The sequence below is a fragment of the Tachysurus vachellii genome, chromosome 23 (genome assembly GCF_030014155.1).
Source record: "Tachysurus vachellii isolate PV-2020 chromosome 23, HZAU_Pvac_v1, whole genome shotgun sequence".
NCBI classification, from domain to species: Eukaryota; Metazoa; Chordata; class Actinopteri; order Siluriformes; family Bagridae; genus Tachysurus; species Tachysurus vachellii.
This window is the reverse complement of record NC_083482.1, coordinates 7,537,310-7,560,879: the sequence shown is the minus strand read 5'-3', so window position 1 is coordinate 7,560,879 and position 23,570 is coordinate 7,537,310. Positions and strand designations below refer to the sequence as shown.

The following is a 23,570-nucleotide window of genomic DNA, read 5'->3' as shown; positions in this document are numbered from 1 at the left end:
ACACTCACACACCACACACACACACAGACACACACACACACACACACAAATGTTTATTCACATGAAATTATGGCATGTTTTTGAGTGGGGTGTGTGTGTGTGTGTGTGTGTGTGTGTGTGTGTAGCCTGTTGTTGGTTGATCAGATGACATCAGGTGGGCAAAATAGATATTACAAATGTAAAATAGAGATTACACACAGAATGGTGAAAATTGTAGAATTTTTGATTTATAAGCATTCAAGTCAATTTGGCCTGGAAAAAATAGGTTTTATTATTTGCTGACATTAAAAATGGTCAAAATGGTTTCAAAACAATCTCCTGCCTTTGAAATATACCAGCCTGTAATTGTGCATCAACTTTTGTGCCTCTATAGTGAAAATAATTCAAAATTTCTGTTTTTTTTTTTTTTTACTAAAATAATATAATAATATAAATAAGGTTTATTATACCATATATATGTTTTTTGCAAAATATATGTTAATATGTTGGAAACAAGTTAGACTAAAAGGTGAAAAATTGGCTATCATATATACTTCATTTTTTATAAGCAGTCAAAACAGACAAGGTCAAGTTGACTCAGCGCTCCCAATTTGTACAGGAGGACAATAGGAGGGTTAAATACACACTCACACACCTACGTGCTCATAAGAATACCTCAACCATGCTTCCAAGATGTGATGAGCTTCCAAGCTCATTTTAGCTCATTGCTGTTTAGCACAATACACAATGTCTTTTGTCTGCACTGTCTTTTGTCCTACACTGAATTTTGTCTGCATTGTATTTTGTCTGCACTGCATTTTGTTTGCACTGTCTTTTGTCTGCATTGTCTTTTGTCTGCAGTCTTTTCTATACACTGTCTTTTGTCTGCACTGTCTTTTCTCTGCACTGTCTTTTGTCCTGCACTGTATTTTGTCTGTACTGTCTTTTGTCTGCACTATATTTTGTCTGTACTGTCTTTTGTCTGCACCATATTTTGTCTGCATTGCATTTTGTCTGCATTGTCTTTTGTCCTGCACTGTCTTTTGTCTGCACTACATTTTGTCTGCACTGTCTTTTGTCTGCATTTTCTTTTGTCTGCACTGTTTTTTCTGCAGTATTTTGTCTACACTGTATTTTGTCCACTGTCTTTTGTCTGCACTGTCTTTTGTCCTGCACTGCATTTTGTCTGCATTGTCTTTTGTCTGCACTGAATTTTGTCTGCATTGTTCTTTGTCTGCACTGTCTTTTGTCCTGAACTGAATTTTGTCTGTACTGTTTTTTGTCTGCACTGTAATTTGTCTGCACTGTCTTTTGTCTGCATTTTCTTTTGTCTGCACTGTTTTTTCTGCAGTCTTTTGTCTATAGTTCGGTCTTTGTTTTATGTAGCATCATGGTCCTGGAGGAACACTGTCTTATTTCACTGTATAATGCAACAGCCATATATAGTTTTATGACAATAAAAGCTTCTTGACTTGACTCTTCTCTGACTCTTCTCTTGCTGTCATTCCAGTGTTTGATCAGGGTTTTGTCTTTTCTATACTGAGGATGTTACAGAACCCTGGAGGATTTTTAAAAAGTGTCTTTGGCGCTAATCTGGTCTTCCTGGTAGTTTAAGATTAACCAGTAGTTTACGTCTTGCGGAAACGTCTTCTCTTAATCATGTACATCAGGTTAGTTTCTGTGGTCCTTCAGGCCTGTTGGTGTTCCATGCTTTCTATTTAAGAATACACTAAATAATTTTGTCCCCACCGGTTGCTTCTGATAATTCTGATGATTTTGTTGACATTTTTTCGGCCTAATAATAGCAGTGGAGTTCATATAGAATACGACATGCACAAACCACTTCATTAGAAAGGAAACAACACACACAAAGAGTTACCTAACTTTATTAATATTATTATTTTAAAACTAACATAAATCCCAAGGTGTATCACTCTGTCATCATTAAGTCTATGAATGCATTTTTTTCCCGTCTGAACACTCAGCAAATATACTTTTTAATGTCTCTCATGTGCAAGTATATGCAAGTTAGCTAGTTAAGAATAATATTAGATAGAAAAATAGATAAATCATAAAACATTTTGCTGCACAGCTCTAGAGAGAGAAATAAGAATGCGTTCATGAGAGTGTGTTAATCTGAGAGTTTGTGTTAATCTGAACACAGAGTAATCAGCCTGTAAGAGTCACTTTGTTTCAAGATGTGAAGAAATGAGAGACAATGGGAATAAAAAAATCCATGAAGAAATCAATACTCAGTTCTATAAATTCCTCCAGGCTGCATGGTGAGTGTGTTTGTGCCAGAGATCCCCACTGAACCAAGCAGTGACAGTTCATCATGCAAGCATGTGGCCCAATGATGATGAACGCTGTGGGAAGGTGAACACTGATACTAAGAGCCCATCTCAAACATGATCTCACTTCCCAATTAAGGAATGTGTTGATTCACGTTAAAAAAAAAAAAAAATAAATAAATCGCTTGAACCTAAAACAATCACACTAACACATGAACCTAATCAATATACTGATCGATAAAATGAGTCCTGCAGTGTTTTATAATAGAGATTGATATTTTATTCCAGTAAAGCAAGGCATTAGGTATATAAAAAATGCTTCTTTACCAGAGCCTGTCTTCTTGCCTGTGAGTCTGTAAAGACTGACAGGCCCGTTATCATTTATATGTGCAAAGAAATGCATTGCAAGGATCCATGCAAATAAAATAAAAAACACTTGTGAAACAATTAAAAGCTACATAAAAGCTTTATAAATACAATGAAATCTAAAAGCCTCAATGAAAATGTAATTTCTAGCATTATGATACTATGGTATCTGGCAGTCAATTTTTTTTCTTTTTATTTTGTTTTTCAGTATTGGCTCTGCACAGGTAATTCATGCCATCTTTGGTTGAACGTGTTAATGGAGAAAAAAATAAAAACAAAACAAAACATAAAACAGTACAACGACAAAAAAGTCTTAAGGAAAAACAGCATCAACTTTTAGAGGATAACTGTGCCTCTATGTCCACTCTACATATGGGGCATTTTTTGTTAGTAAGAAACCACTGATCCACACACAGCTGATGGAAGAGATGCATACAGGGGAGGCGCCTGCAAAACACACAGAAAAGATCCTGAATAAGGTCTGACATACAATAAGTACAACTAGACAAAGATAAAGACAAAGATAAATAAGGAGAGAATGCAGAGTGGAGCAGAGAGAGTATGGGACAGAGACAAACAGCGATAAAGCAGTAAAGTAAAACAACAAATAGAAAGAGAAAGTTATGGAGCAGAAAGCATAGCCAGTCAGAGAGGAAAAAAGGCAGTCAGAGAAAAGTAGATAGTAACAGAGAAAGTCAAGACCAACAGAGAGAAAGAGAAACAGCAATAGAGTCAGACAAAAAAGGAGCATAGTGACAAACAGTCAGAAAGAAAAAGGGACAGCAACAGAGATGTGGAGATACAGCAAGAGACAATCCTATAAACGTGCACAAAGACTTTACCTGACGTCCTCTCCTTCCTCCAGTATAGACAGACAGATGGTGCATTTCTCCTCTGTCTCTTCCTCTGCACCCTCCTCCTCATCCTGCTCCTCACCGTGCAGCTTTCTCTGTGTGCAAGACAGGTGGATATATTACACACATTCAAAACATCACACAGTAGACTGGATCTAACAAGCACATGGACACAAGCATCACAGAGCATCTTTATACAAATTATATCAGAAACTGGTGTGATTGCGTGAGTGAATGAGAGTGTGTGTGTGTGCCCTGCGATGGGTTGGCACTCCGTTCAGGGTGTATCCTGCCTTGATGCCCGATGACGCCTGAGATAGGCACAGGCTCCCTGTGACCCGAGGTAGTTCGGATAAGCGGTAGAAGATGAATGAATGAATGAATGAATGAATGAATGAATGAATGAATATCAGAAACTGCAACATCCACTTCCGGAAATTTCTTTATAATTCTGTAGGACAGTCTTTAGCAAGCCAAAAATTAATACAGTTTTTCTGCATACTGATTCTGTTGTATTTTCTATACTATGAGGGTTTTTGTTGTGCTCCTAGCTAGTGTTGAGACCTGTACAGTAAAGTGTTTTAATTGAAATGTTTTATAGTAGGTGTGTTATTTCAGTAGGTATCACCATCACATGCTTTTGTCATCGTAGAAAAGATGTGTGTGCTCACCTTCTTGTACTTGTACAAATAAGTGCAACACTCTATAGTTCCCTGAGAGGCTCCTTGGTTCACAGTCCCCAGCCGCTCCTCTACATGCCGCAGATCCTATGAAAAAATACAAATAGGTAAATAAATAGAGGTCCACAGCCACAGGCTTCTCAATCATTTGAATAAAGGTATTTTTTTTTGATAGATTTAACCGCTTTAATATTCAGAATGTTGCTTGTAGCCTAAGGGGACTCTGAAGAATACCTTTTACCAATAATGGTTCAGCAAAAAAAAAATAAAAAAATCTAATTTACATATTTATTTTCACCCTTAAAAAGTTTGCTTCTTTAGTGCTAAGAGGTAAGCAGTATCATTCAATTAATTGCAGCAGAAATCCTTTTTAGTAATGTATGCCTCAATCACAATCAGAATGTTGACAAACTGGAGTCACTTTTTTCACTGGTGCAACATTTGAACAACATGGGAGGTGATAAGGTACAAAAAGCTAGACGTTTTGTAGAGGACAATACGGTTGTACATTAATCTGTAAATACAGGCTGCTTTGCTATTTCACAGGAGCTCTTAATTAGAAATGTTACATTGCTTAAAAATTGTATTTGAAACGTGTGTATGAAAAATGGGTAAAAGTTTCTAAATTCTAAATTCCTGCTCTTACCTCGTAGGTTCGGCCAAATGTCATTCTAGATGAGATGTAGCGAATGTGAGGATAGGTTACCTCAGACATGCTAGGGTGCTGAGAGAGACACAAAAGCAACAACAATAAATTTACATCTACACATAGATATAATCGAAATCACAAGAGATACACTTTGATCTTTGATGTGTATCGGGGTCTCTGGAGAACCCAATCAGACAGATGTAAGTTGTTTCGAATTATTTTGTAATAATTAGCAATACACCGAGCTTAATAATAAAATAACATGGTTTTTTGGGTGTTGGTGGTTGTGAACAAGAGCTTGTCATGATTAATATGTGAGAAATCTGCACCTGTCCAGTCCTTCATTACTTATGTTAATTTTTGTTAATGTTTATATTGATAGTTGACAGTGAGGGGGGTCTCACCATCAGTGGGATTGGGAAGTGGTGCATTATGGGTGGGGGATAGAAGTGGGGCAAATGAGGACGCAAATGCCCAAAACGATATGGAGCTACAATCTCACCCGCCTCAAAACCCGGCTCCCTGAAAAACATGCAGACATACAGTAACATTAGATACAACAAAAACACCCATTTAAGACACCAAGATGTAGGAAGATGCCAATATTCATGTTTTGTTCCCAAAATGTTACATTAATATCCAAAGGACAATCGGTGTTCTAGTGAAACATATGAAGTTCAGCAAAACTGTTAAATGATCTGTATAGTGATGTGAAGTCAGAAGAAAATCTGTGACTTTAACCACGGCATAGATGTTGGCAGCAAACTGGTTGATTTTAGTATTTCAGAAACTGCTAACCCCTAAACCCCTGGGAATTTCACACACACACACACACACGTCTCTAGATTTTTACTCAGAATAGTACAAAAGAGAAGAAACACCATGTTGAATAGAGAGACCAGAAGAGAAGGACCGCATCGTGTTCCACATCTGCCGGCCAAGAACATGTAACTGTGGCGGTCATGGGCACAGACCCAATCTGTGCAGATAGATCTGGTGATTTTTTTTTTATTCTCCTCCTACTATTAAACTGTCCGGTTTGAGAGAGTTGGTAACCATGATAGCCACAGTTTCCTCTTCTTAGCTGACAGAAGTGAAACTTAATGTGGATATCTGTTGTTGTAGACCATTAAACAGGCTAGATTTTTTGTACAGGTGTTTCTATTAAAAGTGGACAGTGGGTGAATATACCACTAATGGAATCATATGTAGTTCTTTCCAAATTCAAAAAGCACAGCAAAGTGACGCTTATCTTACCATGTGGTTCTCTGGTCAGTTTGGCGTGGGTGTGAGGACATAGTCTGGGGGACATGAATATGGTGTCCATGACCGTAGTTGGGGTGCATTCTGTGAGGGTGAGGGGGTGGTCTTTCATGTGCTCGGCTGTAGACAAGAAAGCTAGATTTTAAAATTGCTTTTCTGACTTAAGACAAAATAAACTAACCACAAAAAAGCAAAACGTTATATTGTTACCTACAATTCACATGTAGATGTATGTAATTCAAACAGAACTTATGCTTCAAATAAACAAACAAGTTAAACATATACATACACACACTTTAACCTTTAAATTTAATAAAATGAAAAATAAAAGACTTTCAAAATCACATGAGCCAATATTTTATTTACAATTGAACATAAATAACACAAATGTTTATGTGGTCTTCAGGCCCCCGTCCCAACTATTTTGAGACCTGTAGCAGGCATACAATTTGAAATGAGCTCATTTAATGGATAAAAGTGTAACATTTCTTCCTCTAAACATTTGTTATGTTATCCATGTTCTACTGTGAATAAAATATTGGCTCATGTGATTTGAAAGACTTTTAGTTTGAATTTTATTAAAATTGAAATAACGTCCCAACATTTCCAGAATTCAGGTTGTAAGTAAAAATCCAGCGTCACTTACGTGGGGTGCTGCATCATTCTCCTCCTCTGAATGTCATGCCAGTGGAGCCTCTGCTCAGCACTGAGGGCCAACACAGGCAGGTGGTGCTGCGGTGACTGGTGCTCGAGGAACAGGTGCTGTGGCCGGGGTGCAGCAGAACCTGGGAAGTGGGTAAGGAGAGAGGGAGCAGGGGCAGTAGGCACAGTGTGACCCTGGCCATGAGATGGGGTTTGGGAGGGGGGCACGTATTCACTTTTCGGAGGTGGCTGAAGAAGTGGAGGGGGGTTACTGTGAAAGTGGGGACATGAGAAAGAGGACCGATGGTGTAAAGAACATGCCAGAGAAACATCTGCAACTACAGAACACATACGAGAACAAAAGTAAAAGTCCTTACTTGCTAGCAGTCTTCAGCCCAGTAGAAATGCGCTTCTCCCCTGATGCTTTATTGCATCCTGTTTTATCCTCTCCATCTTTTTTAGAGTCCTTCTTGCAAGACTCACTTTTAACCTGAAGCACAAAAACCATAAGATGTGTAAGTAGTGACGTTATTTGCCTGCTATCTTTGGGCACTTTGAACTCGAGATTTTGTTCCACATTAATGAATACAATATGAATACAAATTAAAAACAGTTTTCACATTAAATGAATTTCACTAAAACACTTAAATTCTACACTACCATATTTACAAACAAAAAAAATGTTCACATCTACACTAGAAAAGGAGAGAAGTAATGAAAGTCTTTTTTGGGCTTTGCACACACAATAACTGAACTGGAGAACTAAGTCATTTCTGCCAAGCAATTTGATTTGGTGCAAATGACCAAAAGTACATTCTAGCTGCAAACAGAAATACTGTACTAACATTCTACATATTTTTGTTTGCTGAAACCTTTAGAGACAAAGCAGAAAAGTGTGAATGATTTATTGCAGTTCAGTCCTTACTCTGTCCACAGATATCTGCTGACCGTGGAGCTCAGTGCAGTCCAGATGGGATATGCATCGTGCCACTTCAGCACTGGAGGACATTGTTACCAAGCCATAGCTGCTGTTGTTTCCTGCTGAATACAGACCACATGCAAACAGGTGAAAACACCACTACACACAACAGTGAAAAAAGTTCATCTTCCATTGTTTTACTCTTTATTTAACTACAATGAATAACTTACGAAAAAGCCAGTATTCCGTATTTGGTCATAAAATGATGGCCCGTTTACTAGAAATGAACGGATATGGGAGAGTGAATTACAACGTATTATTTGGGGCTTACCCATCAACATATCTTAAGTAAACTAATGAGATAAACTACTGTCACAGGTACACATCTCTACAAACTTCTCAAAACTGGGCAATGTTGTTTTAGTAAGACGCTTTTCTACTTCAGCCTAAAAATCACCAATTTACCTGCTGTTTAAAAACTTTCCTGGTGATGAAGCATAAAGTACAACTTCACTGCTGTAAAGTTATTTTAAACAAATAAAGTTAAGCTAATATTCATGGTGTTTCTTCTGACTACGGATTAAAAAAAAAAAACTGTTCAAAGCTGTTTGTGCAACTAAACCAGTTCTGCTCTTTAAAATGAAACTTTCCAAAATTAAATTCTCTCAAAATAGTATGTAAGGATCACCACTGAATTGTTTGAAAAAAGAATCTCTTTAATTGTAAACTAAAAATGCTACAGAAAAAAAATTACAATACAACTTTCACTGTACAAAATGTACTACTGTTTTCTGGAAGATTCTAAAAAAAGATGTGAGAAATGCATTCTTACCTTTTTCATCTTTTGTGCTCTTCCCATCTCTGTCTTTAGAGGCACTAAAATGTAAGTTTATGAAAGCAACAGAGATAAATGAGCAAATCATACAAGAACATGGTCTTTTTTGGGCAATGAGGTACATATTCATATAAAACAACCATCCTTCAAAATGCTGGTTTGGTGCATTACAAAAAAATGAATGAAAAAAAAGAGAAACAATCCCCATAGGTAAGGCTTGCACTTGGGTAACACTCCAATAAGGCTTCTTTCATTGCTTTTCCACAGAAGCAAGGTGGGTCAAGTTTTCTTCCAATTTATTCTCTTGATCAATGAAATCTTCTGGAGTGTGTTCAACTTCTCAGCGAATCACTTCATTGGACTGATAAACCCCTCTGTCATCTCTGGGACTATTGCTCTTTTTAACCCATAAGTATGGACTGGAAAAGGCAATAAAAGTGCTGGATATGCGAGAAACAGCGGTGTTCTCATCTCCTCGCTTTATGCCACCCATTACCCAACTTCAAAAAATGGCCAAACAAATCAAAGGAAACCAATGGCAGGGATTAGGTACAATGAGCAACTCGTTATGGGAAAACAATCTTGCAGCTACTCACAATGCTGAGTTTTTAGAGATCTGGAACCTGGTAGAAGTATCTTAAAGAACTGACATAGAAAGACAAACCTCTTTGCTTGACCTGCTGCCCCAGCAGAAGAGGGGCCTTTCTTCCCAGAATCCTTTTCTTTGTCTCCCGTTTCAGCTTTCTCCAAGGCCTCCCTGCTGTCCTTCTTTGCATCAGTCTTCGGGCTGTCGTCTCTCTTACAATCTTTGTGGCTGTCCTTTACTTCGGCCATCGAGTCTGCCACCTGCCTCGTCTCGGCAGAGGCTTCCCGCTCCTCGCAGACCTTGTCTGCCTCAGAATGTGGAAGTTTCACATGTTTACCTGTTTCCAGGAGGTCGTCGCCATCCACATCCAGCGTGATGGCATCTTCAGCCTGGATGGTGACGGATATGTTATTTATATATATATATATATATATATATATATATATATATATATATATATATATATATATATATATATATATATATACACACACACACACACACACACAGTGGTGTGAAAAAGTGTTTATGTTTCAGATCATCAAACACATTAAGTAAACACAACATACAGTTTTTAAGTGAAGGTTTTTATTATTAAGGGAAAACAAAATCCAAACCCACATGGTCTTGTGTGAAACACCCCCCTTAAAACATAACTGAACTGAGGTTTCTCACACCTGAGTTCATTTTCTCTAGCCACACCCAGGCCTGATTAACAAATCAAGAAATCACTTAAGACCTGACTGATAAAGTGAAGTAGACCAAAAGATCCTCAAAAGCTACACATCATACTGAGATCCAAAGAAATTCAGGAACAAATGAGAAAGAAAGTAATTGAGATCTATCAGACTGGAAAAGGTTATAAAGCCATTTCTAAAGCTTTGGGACTCCAGTGGAACATTGGTGAACCTTCCCAGGAGTGGCAGTGACAACTCATCCAAGCTGTCACAAAAGACCCCACAACAACATCCAAAGAATTGCAGGCCTCACTTGCCTCAGTTAAGGTCAGTGTTCATGACTCCACCATAAGAAAGAGACTGGGCAGAAAGACTAAAACCGTTGCTGAGCATAAAAAACATAAAGGCTCGTCTCAGATTTGCCAGAAAACATCTTGATGATCCCCAAGACCTTGGGGAAAATACTCTGTGGACTGGCGAGACCATTACATCTGGTGTAAAAGTAACACTGCATTTCAGAAAAAGAACATCACCCCAACAGTAAAATATGGTGGTGTTAGTGTGATGGTTTGGGGCTGATTTGCTGCTTTAGGACCTGGAAGACTTGCTGTGATAAAGAGAACCATGAATTCTGCTGACTACCAAAAAATCCTGAAGGACAATGTGCAGCCATCCTTTCGGGACCTCAAGCTGAAGTGAACTTGGGTTCTGCAGCAGGACAATGATCCAAAACACACCAGCAAGTCCACCTCTGAATGGCTGAAGAAAAACAAAACGAAGACTTTGGAGTGGTCTAGTCAAAGTCCTGACCTGAATCCTATTGAGATGCTGTGGCATCACCTTAAAAAGGCAGTTCATGCTCGAAAAACCCTCCAGTGTGGCTGAATTACAACAATTCTGCAAAGATGAGTGGACCAAAGTTCCTCCACAGCCCTGTAACAGACTCATTGTTATTATCGCAAACGCTTGATTGCAGTTCTTAATGCTAAGGGTGGCACAAACAATTATTAGGGTTAGGGGGCAAACACTTTTTCACACAGGGCCATGTAGGTTTGGATTTTGTTTTCAAAATCTTCAACCTTCATCTAAAAACTGCATGTTGTGTTATCTTTGACTAATATTTAAATGTGTTTGTTCATCTGAAAAATTAAAGTGTGACAAACATGCAAAAAAATTAGGAAGGGGACAACACTTTCACACCACTATACACACATGCATACACACATGTATAATATATACATACATACACACACGTATACACAGTGTTGTCCTAGTTACTAAGAAATAGTAACTAGTTACTTCATTCAAAAAGTAACTAAATTACTTTGATTACTTACACCAAAAAGTAATGCATTACTGTTACATAACTAAAAAGTTACTTTTTTTTTTAAAGAAATAATGAGCATATTTCCTCCCGCCTCCGCCTTGTGTGTGTGGAGTTTGCATGTTCTCCCCGTGCCTCGGGGGTTTCCTCTGGGTACTCCGGTTTCCTCCCCAGGTCCAAAGACATGCATGGTAGGTTATTTGGCATCTCTGGAGAATTGTCTGTAGTGTGTGATTGCGTGAGTGAATGAGAGTGTGTGTGTGTGTGTGTGTGTGTGTGTGCCCTGCGATGGGTTGGCACTCCCTCCAGGGTGTATCCTGCCTTAATGCCCGATGACGCCTGAGATAGGCACAGACTCCCCGTGACCCGAGGTAGCTCAGATAAGCGATAGAAAATTAGTGAATGAATGAATGAATGAATGAATGAATGACCGCCCGCACATGAATGCCGCACATACTTGAATAAACAGAAACACGCCCACAGTGCGGTGTCCTCGTGTTTACAGTGTCTTCGTGTTTACAGTGTCTTCGTGTTTACAGTGTCTTCGTGTTTACAGTGTCCTCGTGTTTACAGTGTCCTCGTGTTTACAGTGTCTTCGTGTTTACAGTGTCCTCGTGTTTACAGTGTCTTCGTGTTTACAGTGTCCTCGTGTTTACAGTGTCTTCGTGTTTACAGTGTCTTCGTGTTTACAGTGTCTTCGTGTTTACAGTGTCCTCGTGTTTACAGGTTGTCATCCACCAATCCTACAATCCGTCTCTGCTGTAAACAGTCTGTAGGCTACAATTCAGCCTAAATGTATTCATTTAAAAAGTAACGGACAAACGGACCATATGGTAACGGTTACTTTATTTAAACAGTAATGCGTTAGTGTTAGTTACTGTCAAAAGTTACTGTGTTACAGCCCAACACTGCATACACATATATGTGTGTGTATGTGTGTGTGTGTGTGTGTGTGTATATAAAATAATCTATGTATATATAGAGAGAGGTATAGATATAGTGGCCCTTGATTAACAAGCTGATTTACAAGCTAACACAAAGCTACACTATTAAACTAACTAAAAATAAATTATCACCACAGTTTATCTGCCTCTATATATATATATATATATATGTATGTATATATGAATGTATATAGTACTCGGGCATTTAAACAAAAAAAAGATAAAATAAGCTAATAGCAACGAGAAGGTTTAACTTTACTAACTAACTCCTGTATAGCGAACAAGCTCACAGCTCGGTTTATTCAGACCTAGCCGTGTTTTAAAGAATTTACCTGTTCTGGTCTTGCATTGAGAGCATTATTTACTCCTGTAACGTCCATATTAGTAGTTTTTTACATCAACAACATACGTAAATCCCGGATCTTTAGTCTCAGCTAAAATGGCCGCTGCTGGATCAGACAAATTATCTGACATCACTGCGCGGTGACGTCAAGACGTAGACGCATGTTTACGCCACCAACAGCACAAAGAGCAGCATCAGCATCCAGATGTGTGAAAATCCCAGAACAGATGCTGAAATACTCCACAGAAATACTCCACCCCTCTAACAGCAACACCCATATCACAGAGATATACAGAGATTACACCTTTTCCCACATTCTGATGTTTGATCATAACATTAAAATACTTTATAACAGTTATAATAAAGTTCCTGCTTGTTTAGGCATTGACCATAACAGTCAGTTAATCTCTTTGCCTTGAGACTCAGAACCAAAAATAAATCCCTATACGCTTCAGAATTCCTGCTGCTTTTGTCATCAATCACGATCAATTCATACAAGGAACCGATTTCCTTGGGATCCAGACACGCTCATAAGAATACCTCGACCATGCTTCCTAGATGAGATGGTATACTATGGAGCTTGAGCAGTTTCTTCCTTTTTTCCAAGCTGTTTTCTTGCTGTCATTCCAGTGTTTGATCAGGGTTTTGTCTCATCTATACTAAGGATGTTACAGAACCCTGAAGGATTTTTAATAAAAAGGTCTTTGGCGCTAATCTGGTCTTCCTGGTAGTTTAAGATTAACCAGTAGTTTACGTCGTGTGGAAAAGTCTTCTCTTAATCATATACATCAGGTTAGTTTCTGTGGTCTTTCAGGCCTGTTGGTGTTCCATGCTTTCTATTTAAGAATACATTAAATAATTTTGTCCCCACCGGTTGCTTCTGATAATTCTGATGGTTTTGTTGACATTTTTTCGGCCTAATAATAGCAGTGGAGTTCATATAGAATACGACATGCACAAACCACTTCATTAGAAAGGAAACACAACACACACAAAGAGTTACCTAACTTTATTAATATTATTATTTTAAAACTAACATAAATCCCAAGGTGTATCACTCTGGGATCATTAGGTCTATGAATGCATGGATACCTGCCATTAAGTACTGTATTCCAACACTCCATTCAAAATTACAGTTTTTTTTTCCTCCTAAAACTCAGCAAATAGACAGAGGAAATCCATGGTCTCAGCACACTTCTTTTTCAATGCACTCCTGTTTTTTTGTCTCTCATGTGCAAGTATATGCAAGTTAGCTAGTTAAGAATAATATTAGTGTTAGGCTTTCACAGCAGCAAAAGAAAACATAGATAAATCATAAAACAACAGTTTGCTGCACAGCTCTAGAGAGAGAAATAAGAATGCGTTCATGAGAGTGTGTTAATCTGAGTTTGTGTTAATCTGAACAGAGTAATCAGCCTGTAAGAGTCACTTTGTTTCAAGATGTGAAGAAATGAGAGACAATGGGAATAAAAAAATCCATGAAGAAATCAATACTCAGTTCTATAAATTCCTCCAGGCTGCATGGTGAGTGTGTTTGTGCCAGAGATCCCCACTGAACCAAGCAGTGACAGTTCATCAAGCAAGCACGTGGCCCAACACAGCTCTGACTGCAATGATATTATAAATGGATACAACAGATACAGGCGACATTCAGGTTTTTTCCCCCGATGGTGAGGTTGAGGTGCTCAGTGGGATCCATCAACACATGAATGTATGCTGATCCCCAGAGGTGAGAAGAGTGATGATGAACGTTGTGGGAAGGTGAACACTGATAACAAGAGCCCATCTCAAACATGATCTCACTTCCTGATTAAGGAATGTGTTGATTCGCTTTAAAAAAATAATCACTTGCAGACCACACGTTCTAAAACATGAACCTAATCAATATACTGATCGATAAAATGAGTCCTGCAATGTTTTATAATGGAGGTTGATATTCTATTCCAGTAAAGCAAGGCATTAGGTATATAAAAAATGCTTCTTTACCAGAGCAGCTCTTCTTGCCTGCGAGTCTGTAAAGCCTGACAGGCCCGTTATCATTTATATGTGCAAAGAAATGCATTGCAAGGATCCATGCAAATAAAATAAAAAACAAAACAAAAATACTATGACACTTGTGAAACAATTAAAAGCTACATAAAAGCTTTATAAATACAATAAAATTTGAAAGCCTCAATGAAAATGTAATTTCTAGCATTATTGGTACTATGGTATCTGGCAGTCAATTTTTTTTCTTTTTATTTTGTTTTTCGGTATTGGCTCTGCACAGGTAATTCATGCCATCTTTGGTTGAATGTGTTACTGGAGAAAAAAAAATAAAAACAAAACAAAACATAAAACAGTACAACGACAAAAAAAAAAGTCACTAGAAAAACAGCATCAACTTTCAGAGGATAACTGTGCCTCTATGTCCACTCTACAGATGGGGCACTTTTTGTTAGTGAGAAGCCACTGATCCACACACAGCTGATGGAAGAGATGCATACAGGGGAGGCGCCTGCAAAACACACAGAAAAGATCCTGAATAAGGTCTGACATACAATAAGTACAACTAGACAGACAAACAAGACCAAGATCCATACAGAAAGAAAGAGAGAGAGAGAGCGCGCGAGAGCGAGAGAACGCTACAGACAGAAAAAGATGATGTGACGGACAAAAAGCAGAGAGACAAGAAAGATGAAGAGACAGCAACAGCAAGCAGAAATGGAGACAGACTGAAAGATAAATAAGGAGAGAATGCAGAGTGGAGCAGAGAGAGTATGGGACAGAGACAAACAGCGATAAAGCAGCAAAGTGAAACAACAACAAATAGAGAAAGTGATGGAGCAGAAAGCATAGCCAGTCAGAGAGAAAAAGAGGCAGTCAGAGAAAAGGAGATAGTAACAGAGAAAGTCAAGACCAACAGAGAGAAAGAGAAACAGCAATAGAGTCAGACAAAAAAGGAGCATAGTGACAAACAGTCAGAAAGAAAAAGGGACAGCAACAGAGATGTGGAGATACAGCAAGAGAATCCTATAAACGTGCACAAAGACTTTACCTGACGTCCTCTCCTTCCTCCAGTATAGACAGACAGATGGTGCATTTCTCCTCTGTGTCTTCCTCTGCACCCTCCTCCTCATCCTGCTTACCGTGCAGCTTTCTCTGTGTGCAAGACAGGTGGATATATTACACACATTCAAAACATCACACAGTAGACTGGATCTAACAAGCACATGGACACAAGCATCACAGAGCATCTTTATACAAATTATATCAGAAACTAGAACATCCACTTCTGGAAATTTCTTTATAATTCTGTAGGACAGTCTTTAGCAGGCCAAACACTCAAAACCTACTGGACCATAAAAACATGAGTGGTGTGAAAAAGTGTTGTCCCCGTTCCTAATTTTTTATTTTTTCACACTTTAATGTTTCAGATCAAACAAATTTAAATATTAGTCAAAGATAACAAGTAAACAACATGCAGCTTTTAAATTAAGGTTTTTATTATTAAGGGAAAAACAAAATTCACACACACATGGCACTGTGTGAAAAAGTGCTTGCCCCTAAACCTAATAACTGGTTGGGCCACCCTTAGCAGCAAGAACTGCAATCAATTGTTTGCGATAACTAGCAATGAGTCTGTTACAGCGCTGTGGAGGAACTTTGGTCCACTCAACTTTGCAGACTTGTAATTTTTTCGAGTATGAACTGTCTTTTTAAGGTGATGCCACAGCATCTCAATAGGATTCAGGTCAGGACTTTGACTAGACCACTCCAAAGTCTTCATTTTGTTTTTCTTCAGCCATTCAGAGGTGGACTTGCTGGTGTGTTTTGGACCATTGTCCTGCTGCAGAACCCAAGTTCGCTTGTCCTTCAGGATTTTCTGGTAGTCAGCAGAATTCATGGTTCCATTTATCACAGCAAGTCTTCCAGGTCCTAAAGCAGCAAATCAGCCCCAGACCATCACACTACAACCACCATATTTTACTGTTGGTATGATGTTCTTTCTCTGAAATGCAGTGTTACTTTTACACCAGATGTAATGGGACACACCTTCCAAAAAGTTCAACTTTTGTCTATTCTACCACACCACATTTTAAATCTCACTCTTGGTTGACTGCAGATATGTGCCTCAAACCCTGTATTCTGTAGTCACCTCTTACCTTTGGAGGCGCTCTTGTCTACAAGATTTCCAGTAATCTCATCTACCCTCCTCTCTTGTGTGAGTCTCAAACAGTGGTGGTAAGGTGGGCTATGCAACTGCCAGTCTACTGTAAGGAAACCTGACTTTATCTCTGCATTAGCTTCCCACCACTCCTTTGATTTTATTGCGCTAACAGAGACCTGGATATCCCCACAGAACACTGCTACACCAAATGCTCTATCCTCTGCCTATGCTTTCTCTCACTCGCCAAGAGAAACGTACAGGGGTGGTGGTACAGGTCTACTGTTGTCAAGGAGATGGTTAAATGAGACAAGAGGAGAGGATTGAAACTACCTGGAAGGATGCACATATCAGGTAACATGTAGGGGAGTTACATCTGCTCCTCGCAGACACTCCACTGGTATCCCACAGGGCTCAGTACTTATTCCGCTTATTTTCTCCCTGTATACTCACTCTTTTGGTGAAGTTATTTCCTCACACGGAAACCACTACCACTAATATGCTGATGATACACAACTTATCTTCTCTTTCCCACTCTCAGATACCACAGCATCTAATCCAATCTGGCACACATACCATCATGGATGACTGCTCATCAGTTAAAGCTCAATCCTAGCAAAACTGAATTGCTGATCATCCCAGGTGATTCATCCCCAGGTCATAATCTTGCAATATCCCTGCATAGAGATCTTATCTCCTGTTCAGTCACAGCTCACAACCTTGGGGTAACCATGGACAATCAACTGTCCTTTTCCTCTCAGGTTGCTAATGTGACATGCTCATGTCAGTTCCTTCTCTACAACATTAGAAGGATTTGGCCATTTTTGTCCACGCAGGCTGCTCGGGTACTTGTCATCGCAAGACTGGACTACTGCAACTCACTGCTGGTAAGTATACCTATGAACGCAATTCGTATTCTACAAATGATCGAAAATGCAGCTGCACGACTTGTTCTCAACCTGTCTAAGTTCTAGCATACCATTCGTTGCTGCGATCCCTCCACTGGCTTTCGGTAGCTGCACGCATCAGATTCAAAACACTGATGCTTGCCTACAAAGCCAAAAATGGACCAGCTCCCTCTTACCTCAAAGTCCTCATCACTCCTCGCACTGCGCCTCACATCCTCAGAGCTACCAGCACTGTTCAACTGGTTCCACCCTCTCTCAGGGTAAGAGGTAAGTATACTACTAGATTCTTTTCTGTTCTGGCACCAAGGTAGTGGAATAAACTTCCCCTAGGGGTCCGAACAGCTGAGTCATCGGCTATTTTCAAATGAAAGCTGAAGACCTAGTTCTTCATGAAACACTTCAATTCAACTTGCACTCTCTTCCCTGTTTGTGTCATAGATAGATATCTATCTATCGATCGATAGATAAATAAATATCTTCGAACAGTGATTTTTTTTTAATATCGCTCTAGATAAGGGCATGTAAATGTTCTTTTTGCTGAGCAACGGCAAACACTTTCACACAGGGCCATGTGGGCTTGGACTTTGTTTTCCCTTAATAATAAAAACCTTCATTTAAAAACATGTTGTTTACTTGTGTTATCATTGACAAATATTTAAATTTTTTTGATGATCTGGAACATTAAATTGTGACAAACAAATTAAACAAAAATCTGGAAGGGGGCCAATACTTTCACACCACTGTAAACCAAGCAGACATTTGGCAAACTAGGTTGTCACAATATTAGTACAGGTGAGTTTGAGAGGTAACATCTTTATTGATCAATCTGCCTTCCATAAATAAACATCTGCAAGAGTTTTTCAGCATACTGAATCTGTTGTATTTTCTATACTATGAGGGTTTTTGTTGTGCTCCTAGCGAGTGTTGAGACCTGTACAGAAAAGTGTTTTAATTGAAATGTTTTTATAGTAGGTGTGTTATTTCAGTAGGTATGGTAACATTATAGGAAGGTACACTAGTATTAGCGCGCTAGATCTCATAGCTGTACTATCCAAAAACAAGCATGATCACCTTTTATTGTGATAAGCAATACACCTAATTAATAAAAAAGTTCAATAATACTTTTTTAAACAATTATTTTTTAGGTCCACAGAAGACACATGAAGGAACTAACAAAGGCTTAACCTAGGAAAACAATACAAGACAAAACATGGCTTTAAGATGTCTCAACTCATTTATGAGAGAAAATACAAACATAAGAGGAAAATGCCTGGTACAAGATTGTGTCTAACAGTATCACCATCATATGCTTTTGTCATTGTAGAAAAGATGTGTGCGCTCACCTTCTTGTACTTGTGTGGATAAGTGCACCTCTCTATAGTTCCCTGAGAGGCTCCTCGGTTCACAGTCCCCAGCCGCTCCTCTAAATGCAGCAGATCCTACAAAAAAAATACAAATAGGTAATTAAATAGGAGGTCCACAGCCACAGGCTTCTCAATCATTTGAATAAAGGTATTTTTTTTGATAGATTTAACTGTGCACTGCTCTAATATTCAGAACATTGCTTGTAGCCTAAGGGGACTCAGCAAAAAAAAAAAAATCTAATTTACATATTTATTTTCACCCTTAAGAAGTTTGCTTCTTTAGTGCTAAGAGGTAAGCAGTATCATTCGATTAATTGCAGCAGAAATCCTTTTTAGAAATGTATGCCTCAATCACAATCAGAATGTTGACAAACTGGAGTCACTTTTTTCACTGGTGCAACATTTGAACAACATGGGAGGTGATAAGGTACAAAAAGCTAGACGTTTTGTAGAGGACAATACGGTTGTACATTAATCTGTAAATACAGGCTGCTTTGCTATTTCACAGGAGCTCTTAATTAGAAATGTTACATTGCTTAAAAATTGTATTTGAAACGTGTGTATGAAAAATGGGTAAAAGTTTCTAAATTCTAAATTCCTGCTCTTACCTCGTAGGTTCGGCCAAATGTCATTCTAGATGAGATGTAGCGAATGTGAGGATAGGTTACCTCAGACATGCTAGGGTGCTGAGAGAGACACAAAAGCAACAACAATAAATTTACATCTACACATAGATATAATCGAAATCACAAGAGATACACTTTGATCTTTGATGTGTATCGGGGTCTCTGGAGAACCCAATCAGACAGATGTAAGTTGTTTCGAATTATTTTGTCCATAAATAAATAGCAATACACCGAGCTTAATGATAAAATAACGTGTTTTTTTGGGTGTTGGTGGTTGTGAACAAGAGCTTGTCATGATTAATATGTGAGAAATCTGCACCTGTCCAGTCCTTCATTACTTATGTTAATTTTTGTTAATGTTTATAATGATAGCTGACAGTGAGGGGGGTCTCACCATCAGTGGGATGGGGAAGTGGTGCAGTCTGGGTGGGGGATGGTAGTGGGGCAGATGAGGGTGCAAATGCCCTGAAGGATATGGAGCTACAGTCACACCAGCCTCGATTCCCAGCTCCCTGAAAAAACATGCAGACATTCAGCAACATCAGATTTAAAACACCCATTTAAGACACCAAGATGCAGGAAGATGCCAATATTCATGTTTTGTTTTGTTCCCCAAAATGTAACATTGTTGTGATCCTCTGGATATTATTCAGCAGATCACGTTAGGTTCCACATCTGCCAGCCAAGAACATGTAACTGTGGCGGTCATGGGCACAGACCCCAACTGTGCAGATAGATCTGGTGATTTTTTTTTATTCTCCTGGTACTATTAAACTGTCCGGTTTGAGAGAGTTGGTAACCATGATAGCCACAGTTTCCTCTTCTTAGCTGACAGAAGTGAAACTTAATGTGGATATCTGTTGTTGTAGACCATTAAACAGGCTAGATTTTTTGTACAGGTGTTTCTATTAAAGTGGACAGTGGGTGAATATACCACTAATGGAATCATATGTAGTTCTTTCCAATTTCAAAAAGCACAGCAAAGTGACGCTTATCTTACCATGTGGTTCTCTGGTCAGTTTGGCGTGGGTGTGAGGACATAGTCTGGGGGACATGAATATGGTGTCCATGACCGTAGTTGGGGTGCATTCTGTGAGGGTGAGGGGGTGGTCTTTCATGTGCTCGGCTGTAGACAAGAAAGCTAGATTTTAAAATTGCTTTTCTGACTTAAGACAAACGTTTTAGCGTTATGAAAAACCCAACAGACCCATAAACTCCCCACAAAAAAGCAAAACGTTATATTGTTACCTACATGTAGATGTATGTAATTCAAACAGAACTTATGCTTCAATTACACACACAAGTTAAAAATATAAGCCAAAATTTTATTTACAATAGACCATAAATCATTAAACAGAGGAAATTTACACTTTTATCCACTTAATGAGCTCATTTCTAATTTGATGCATTTTACTAAAAAAAAAACTTTGAAAAAACTTTCTTTGAAAAAAATTGAGTTGGGAGAACATCTAGCAACTATTTACGCTAATTGATATCAGGTCTGTAACATGATTAGCTAGAAAAGGGATTTCCTAGAGAGGCAGACTTTCTCAGAAGTAAAGATAGGCAGAAGCTCTCCAATCTGTAAAAGAGTACGTAAAAAGATTGTAGTGAAGGATTTTCTGTCTAGTTCTTTCCGGCATAAGCAATGCCTGATGTTCCTGTGCCCCACCTGTAATTAACATATAACTGTAAAGGGGGTGACCAAATTGCTGATTACATTGTGCCTGTGACCCACCTGTAGTTAACATAATGGCCTATCTGTAAAGCAATCAACTGATCAATACACAGGATGGCCCTCCTGTCCTGTCCATTGTAAGTAGAAGGTCCTAACCGTATCCGTTTATAGTTTGAAGGCCATTTGTTACCAGGTATAAAGTCTGGTCACACAGACGGTAGTGTTAAGTTCCAGAAGACCGTTATGCTACAAGGAAATCTTCAATAAACACTTTTCCCCTAAACGCGGTCCAGCTTACTTTTCTTGTACGTATTAGAAGCATTCTAGTATGTTGGTGAGCCACCCAACGGCCGTGCAGCCAAATTCAAGGAAAATCTAAATTTGCAGCCAGGAGAGTCATAAGAAGAGAACTCACCAAAACCAATGGAACAAGAAAAAGTGAAGAGAAGAATCTTTGAAATTCTACAACCCCAACTAAAGATCAACCGAATCCATGTTCAGAATTCTTTGAATCATTTGGACTTTCTCTCAATGATCCTCATTTGATGAATGAAACTTATCAGCTCTCTCAAAGAACCTTGTTTTTCAAAAGAAGCAGACCAATGTTCATAGTGTAGCACTGTTAATTAACCTCTCTCTTAGTGTCTGTAGAAATTGTTAGACAATATGGGCCGCTCATTTAGAGACTGTAGAAGCTGTGGCTTGGTCCTTTCTCCTGGTGTCTGTAGGACTTGTTAAAGAAACAATTTGGTGCGTTCATCTTGAGGAGCTGTTGAAATAGTTTGGCACTGAAATTGCTCCAAGAATTTAGGATTCTTGACTGGGTGCTTAATCGGTAGACACTGTTTGGTTAGGAAATAAAGGTTCTAACAAGGTAAGAAAAACAGTGGCCTAGAGCCAAAATGAAGGAACTAAGTCAATTTGCCTTCCATTGAAAGAGATGGAAAGATTTTAAGTGTATATCTAAAGTAAATCAAACTTTCTGAGCAAGGATTCCATGGAGAACTATTTGCATTTGAAAAGGAACTATAAAAACCTCAGTCCTGTTTAACTTCCCCTTTAACCTTAGAGCATATCTACTTTACTGCCATGGCTGAGTTTTCTTGTATTAAAAGTGATAGCCCTGCACTAAAACCAACAACTTTTAACTGAGCTTCCTAATGTAGCAATTGACCAGATGATGGAAAACATGAATGAATACCTGGACAATAGGCTGGGAATAAGAAAGAGCTATTATGACATCTGCCAGAAGTACAGTATTAAGCAGTCAGAGAGTCGAACATGGGACTTGGCTGACAACAAAAAGGCGTATGGTAAGACGTAGCGTTTTAGGGCAAACCTTAGGAGAGATAGATGGTCTGTGATTGTAGGCAAACAAATTCGACAACACCTGCACAATTGCATGACAGACAAACTAAAACATGAGATTGATGCAGAAAAAGCAAAGGTTTGTGCTTTATTTGAACAGCTACAAAGTGAAAAAAAGGATAAAGAGAGACTGCTGGATGAGAACAACAGGTTGATGACGTTGCTATCTAAAGAGGGATCAAATCAACTGTTCTGAAAGGCATAACATCTAGCAACAAGAATATACAAGGGTCAATCTATCCATTCTAAGAGCTCAGAAATGTGAGTATCTACAAAACCATTACCCGATGGGAGAAAGTGACGAAAGTTACAGGTAGCCATGATGACAGTAAGCAAGAATCATTCACATATGCTCATGTCACAAAGGACAATTCAAATGCTTGGCTTGCTCCTGTGATTGTAAAAAAAAAAAAAAACAGACGAACTGAAATTGATATGGACAATGAGGAGGAGTATGAAGAGAATACCGAGAGACAAACTTGCATTGTAAAAAAAAGAAAATGGTCAAGAAATATGTACTTGTAGAATATGCCAACCAGGTATACCAGAACACATTGACAAGTGGTCAAAGGAGCTACCAGATGCATACAAACAACCACAAAACGTTTGGAAAATCCTGCAGAAAATTTACACCTTACATCCACTAGATGGAGCAATGATTCTCAACATAAACTTGAGGGGCAGTGACCAAAAAAGGCTAACGTCGAAACAAGGGTTGGTGAGTCCCAAGAGAACGTTGAGGCAGGATGGGAAGCTGGGAGGACATTTTTGTTTATACTGAAACCTGCAGAGATTAACTAAAGTTAAATAACTTCTTGCATTCAGATGACAGGAGAAAGTGTTGTGGATTATGAGGAGGAGTGTTTCAGACAAACTTGGTTGGAACATGCTGGTTTTAATCACAGTGATGATCTCGACAAGGATACTAGTAAGCCTTTAAAGACTGCATTTGTTAATGGGCTAAAATGCTGGGACAGCATTGGAACAGCTTTTAATCAAATTATTAAATTGTCTGTAAAGATTGAAATGACACAGGTCAAAGTCAAAGTCAGAGTTTTGCAATCTGGATTCTCAAGGTACAGAAAGAACGATCAGCAGGAGCTCTGGCGTAACCCCACAGTACGACA

General features: G+C 38.7%; 2 protein-coding genes across 3 annotated transcripts in view; both read right to left on the bottom strand.

Annotated features, from left to right (window-relative positions):
- Nucleotides 1–1,849: 1,849 nt before the first annotated feature.
- On the bottom strand, nt 1,850–12,481 carry LOC132838636 (E3 ubiquitin-protein ligase Arkadia-like). Its single transcript, XM_060859128.1, has 12 exons — nt 12,342–12,481; nt 9,143–9,453; nt 8,476–8,519; nt 7,650–7,765; nt 7,102–7,214; nt 6,729–6,995; nt 6,077–6,202; nt 5,224–5,341; nt 4,817–4,894; nt 4,162–4,257; nt 3,479–3,585; nt 1,850–3,083 (listed from the first exon to the last, which is right to left on the bottom strand). Exons 1-12 carry the CDS (start codon nt 12,387–12,389, stop codon nt 2,966–2,968), a joined length of 1,542 nt encoding a protein of 513 aa, XP_060715111.1. The 5' UTR covers nt 12,390–12,481; the 3' UTR covers nt 1,850–2,965.
- Nucleotides 12,482–13,346: 865 nt separating this feature from the next.
- rnf111 (ring finger protein 111) overlaps nt 13,347–23,570 on the bottom strand; it is a 44,477-nt gene continuing 34,253 nt past the window's right edge. For both annotated transcript variants that reach the window (XM_060859717.1, XM_060859718.1), the window contains exons 9-14: nt 20,398–20,523; nt 19,792–19,909; nt 19,380–19,457; nt 18,751–18,846; nt 15,390–15,493; nt 13,347–14,849 (exon numbers count right to left, since the gene is read on the bottom strand). In XM_060859717.1, coding sequence (XP_060715700.1) covers nt 14,732–14,849; nt 15,390–15,493; nt 18,751–18,846; nt 19,380–19,457; nt 19,792–19,909; nt 20,398–20,523 — 640 coding nt within the window. In that variant the 3' untranslated portion in view covers nt 13,347–14,731. The remainder of the gene's footprint in view (nt 14,850–15,389; nt 15,494–18,750; nt 18,847–19,379; nt 19,458–19,791; nt 19,910–20,397; nt 20,524–23,570) is intronic.

Excerpts from the sequence above, each read along its gene's own strand:
- LOC132838636 (XM_060859128.1), bottom strand. The coding sequence starts at position 12,389 with ATGGACGTTACAGGAGTAAATAATGCTCTCAATGCAAGACCAGAACAG. Across the intron at positions 8,520-9,142 it reads GCAGCAGGTCAAGCAAAGAG|TGCCTCTAAAGACAGAGATG; the intron begins GTTTGTCTTTCT and ends CTTACATTTTAG. Across the intron at positions 6,203-6,728 it reads AGAATGATGCAGCACCCCAC|CCGAGCACATGAAAGACCAC; the intron begins GTAAGTGACGCT and ends TCTTGTCTACAG.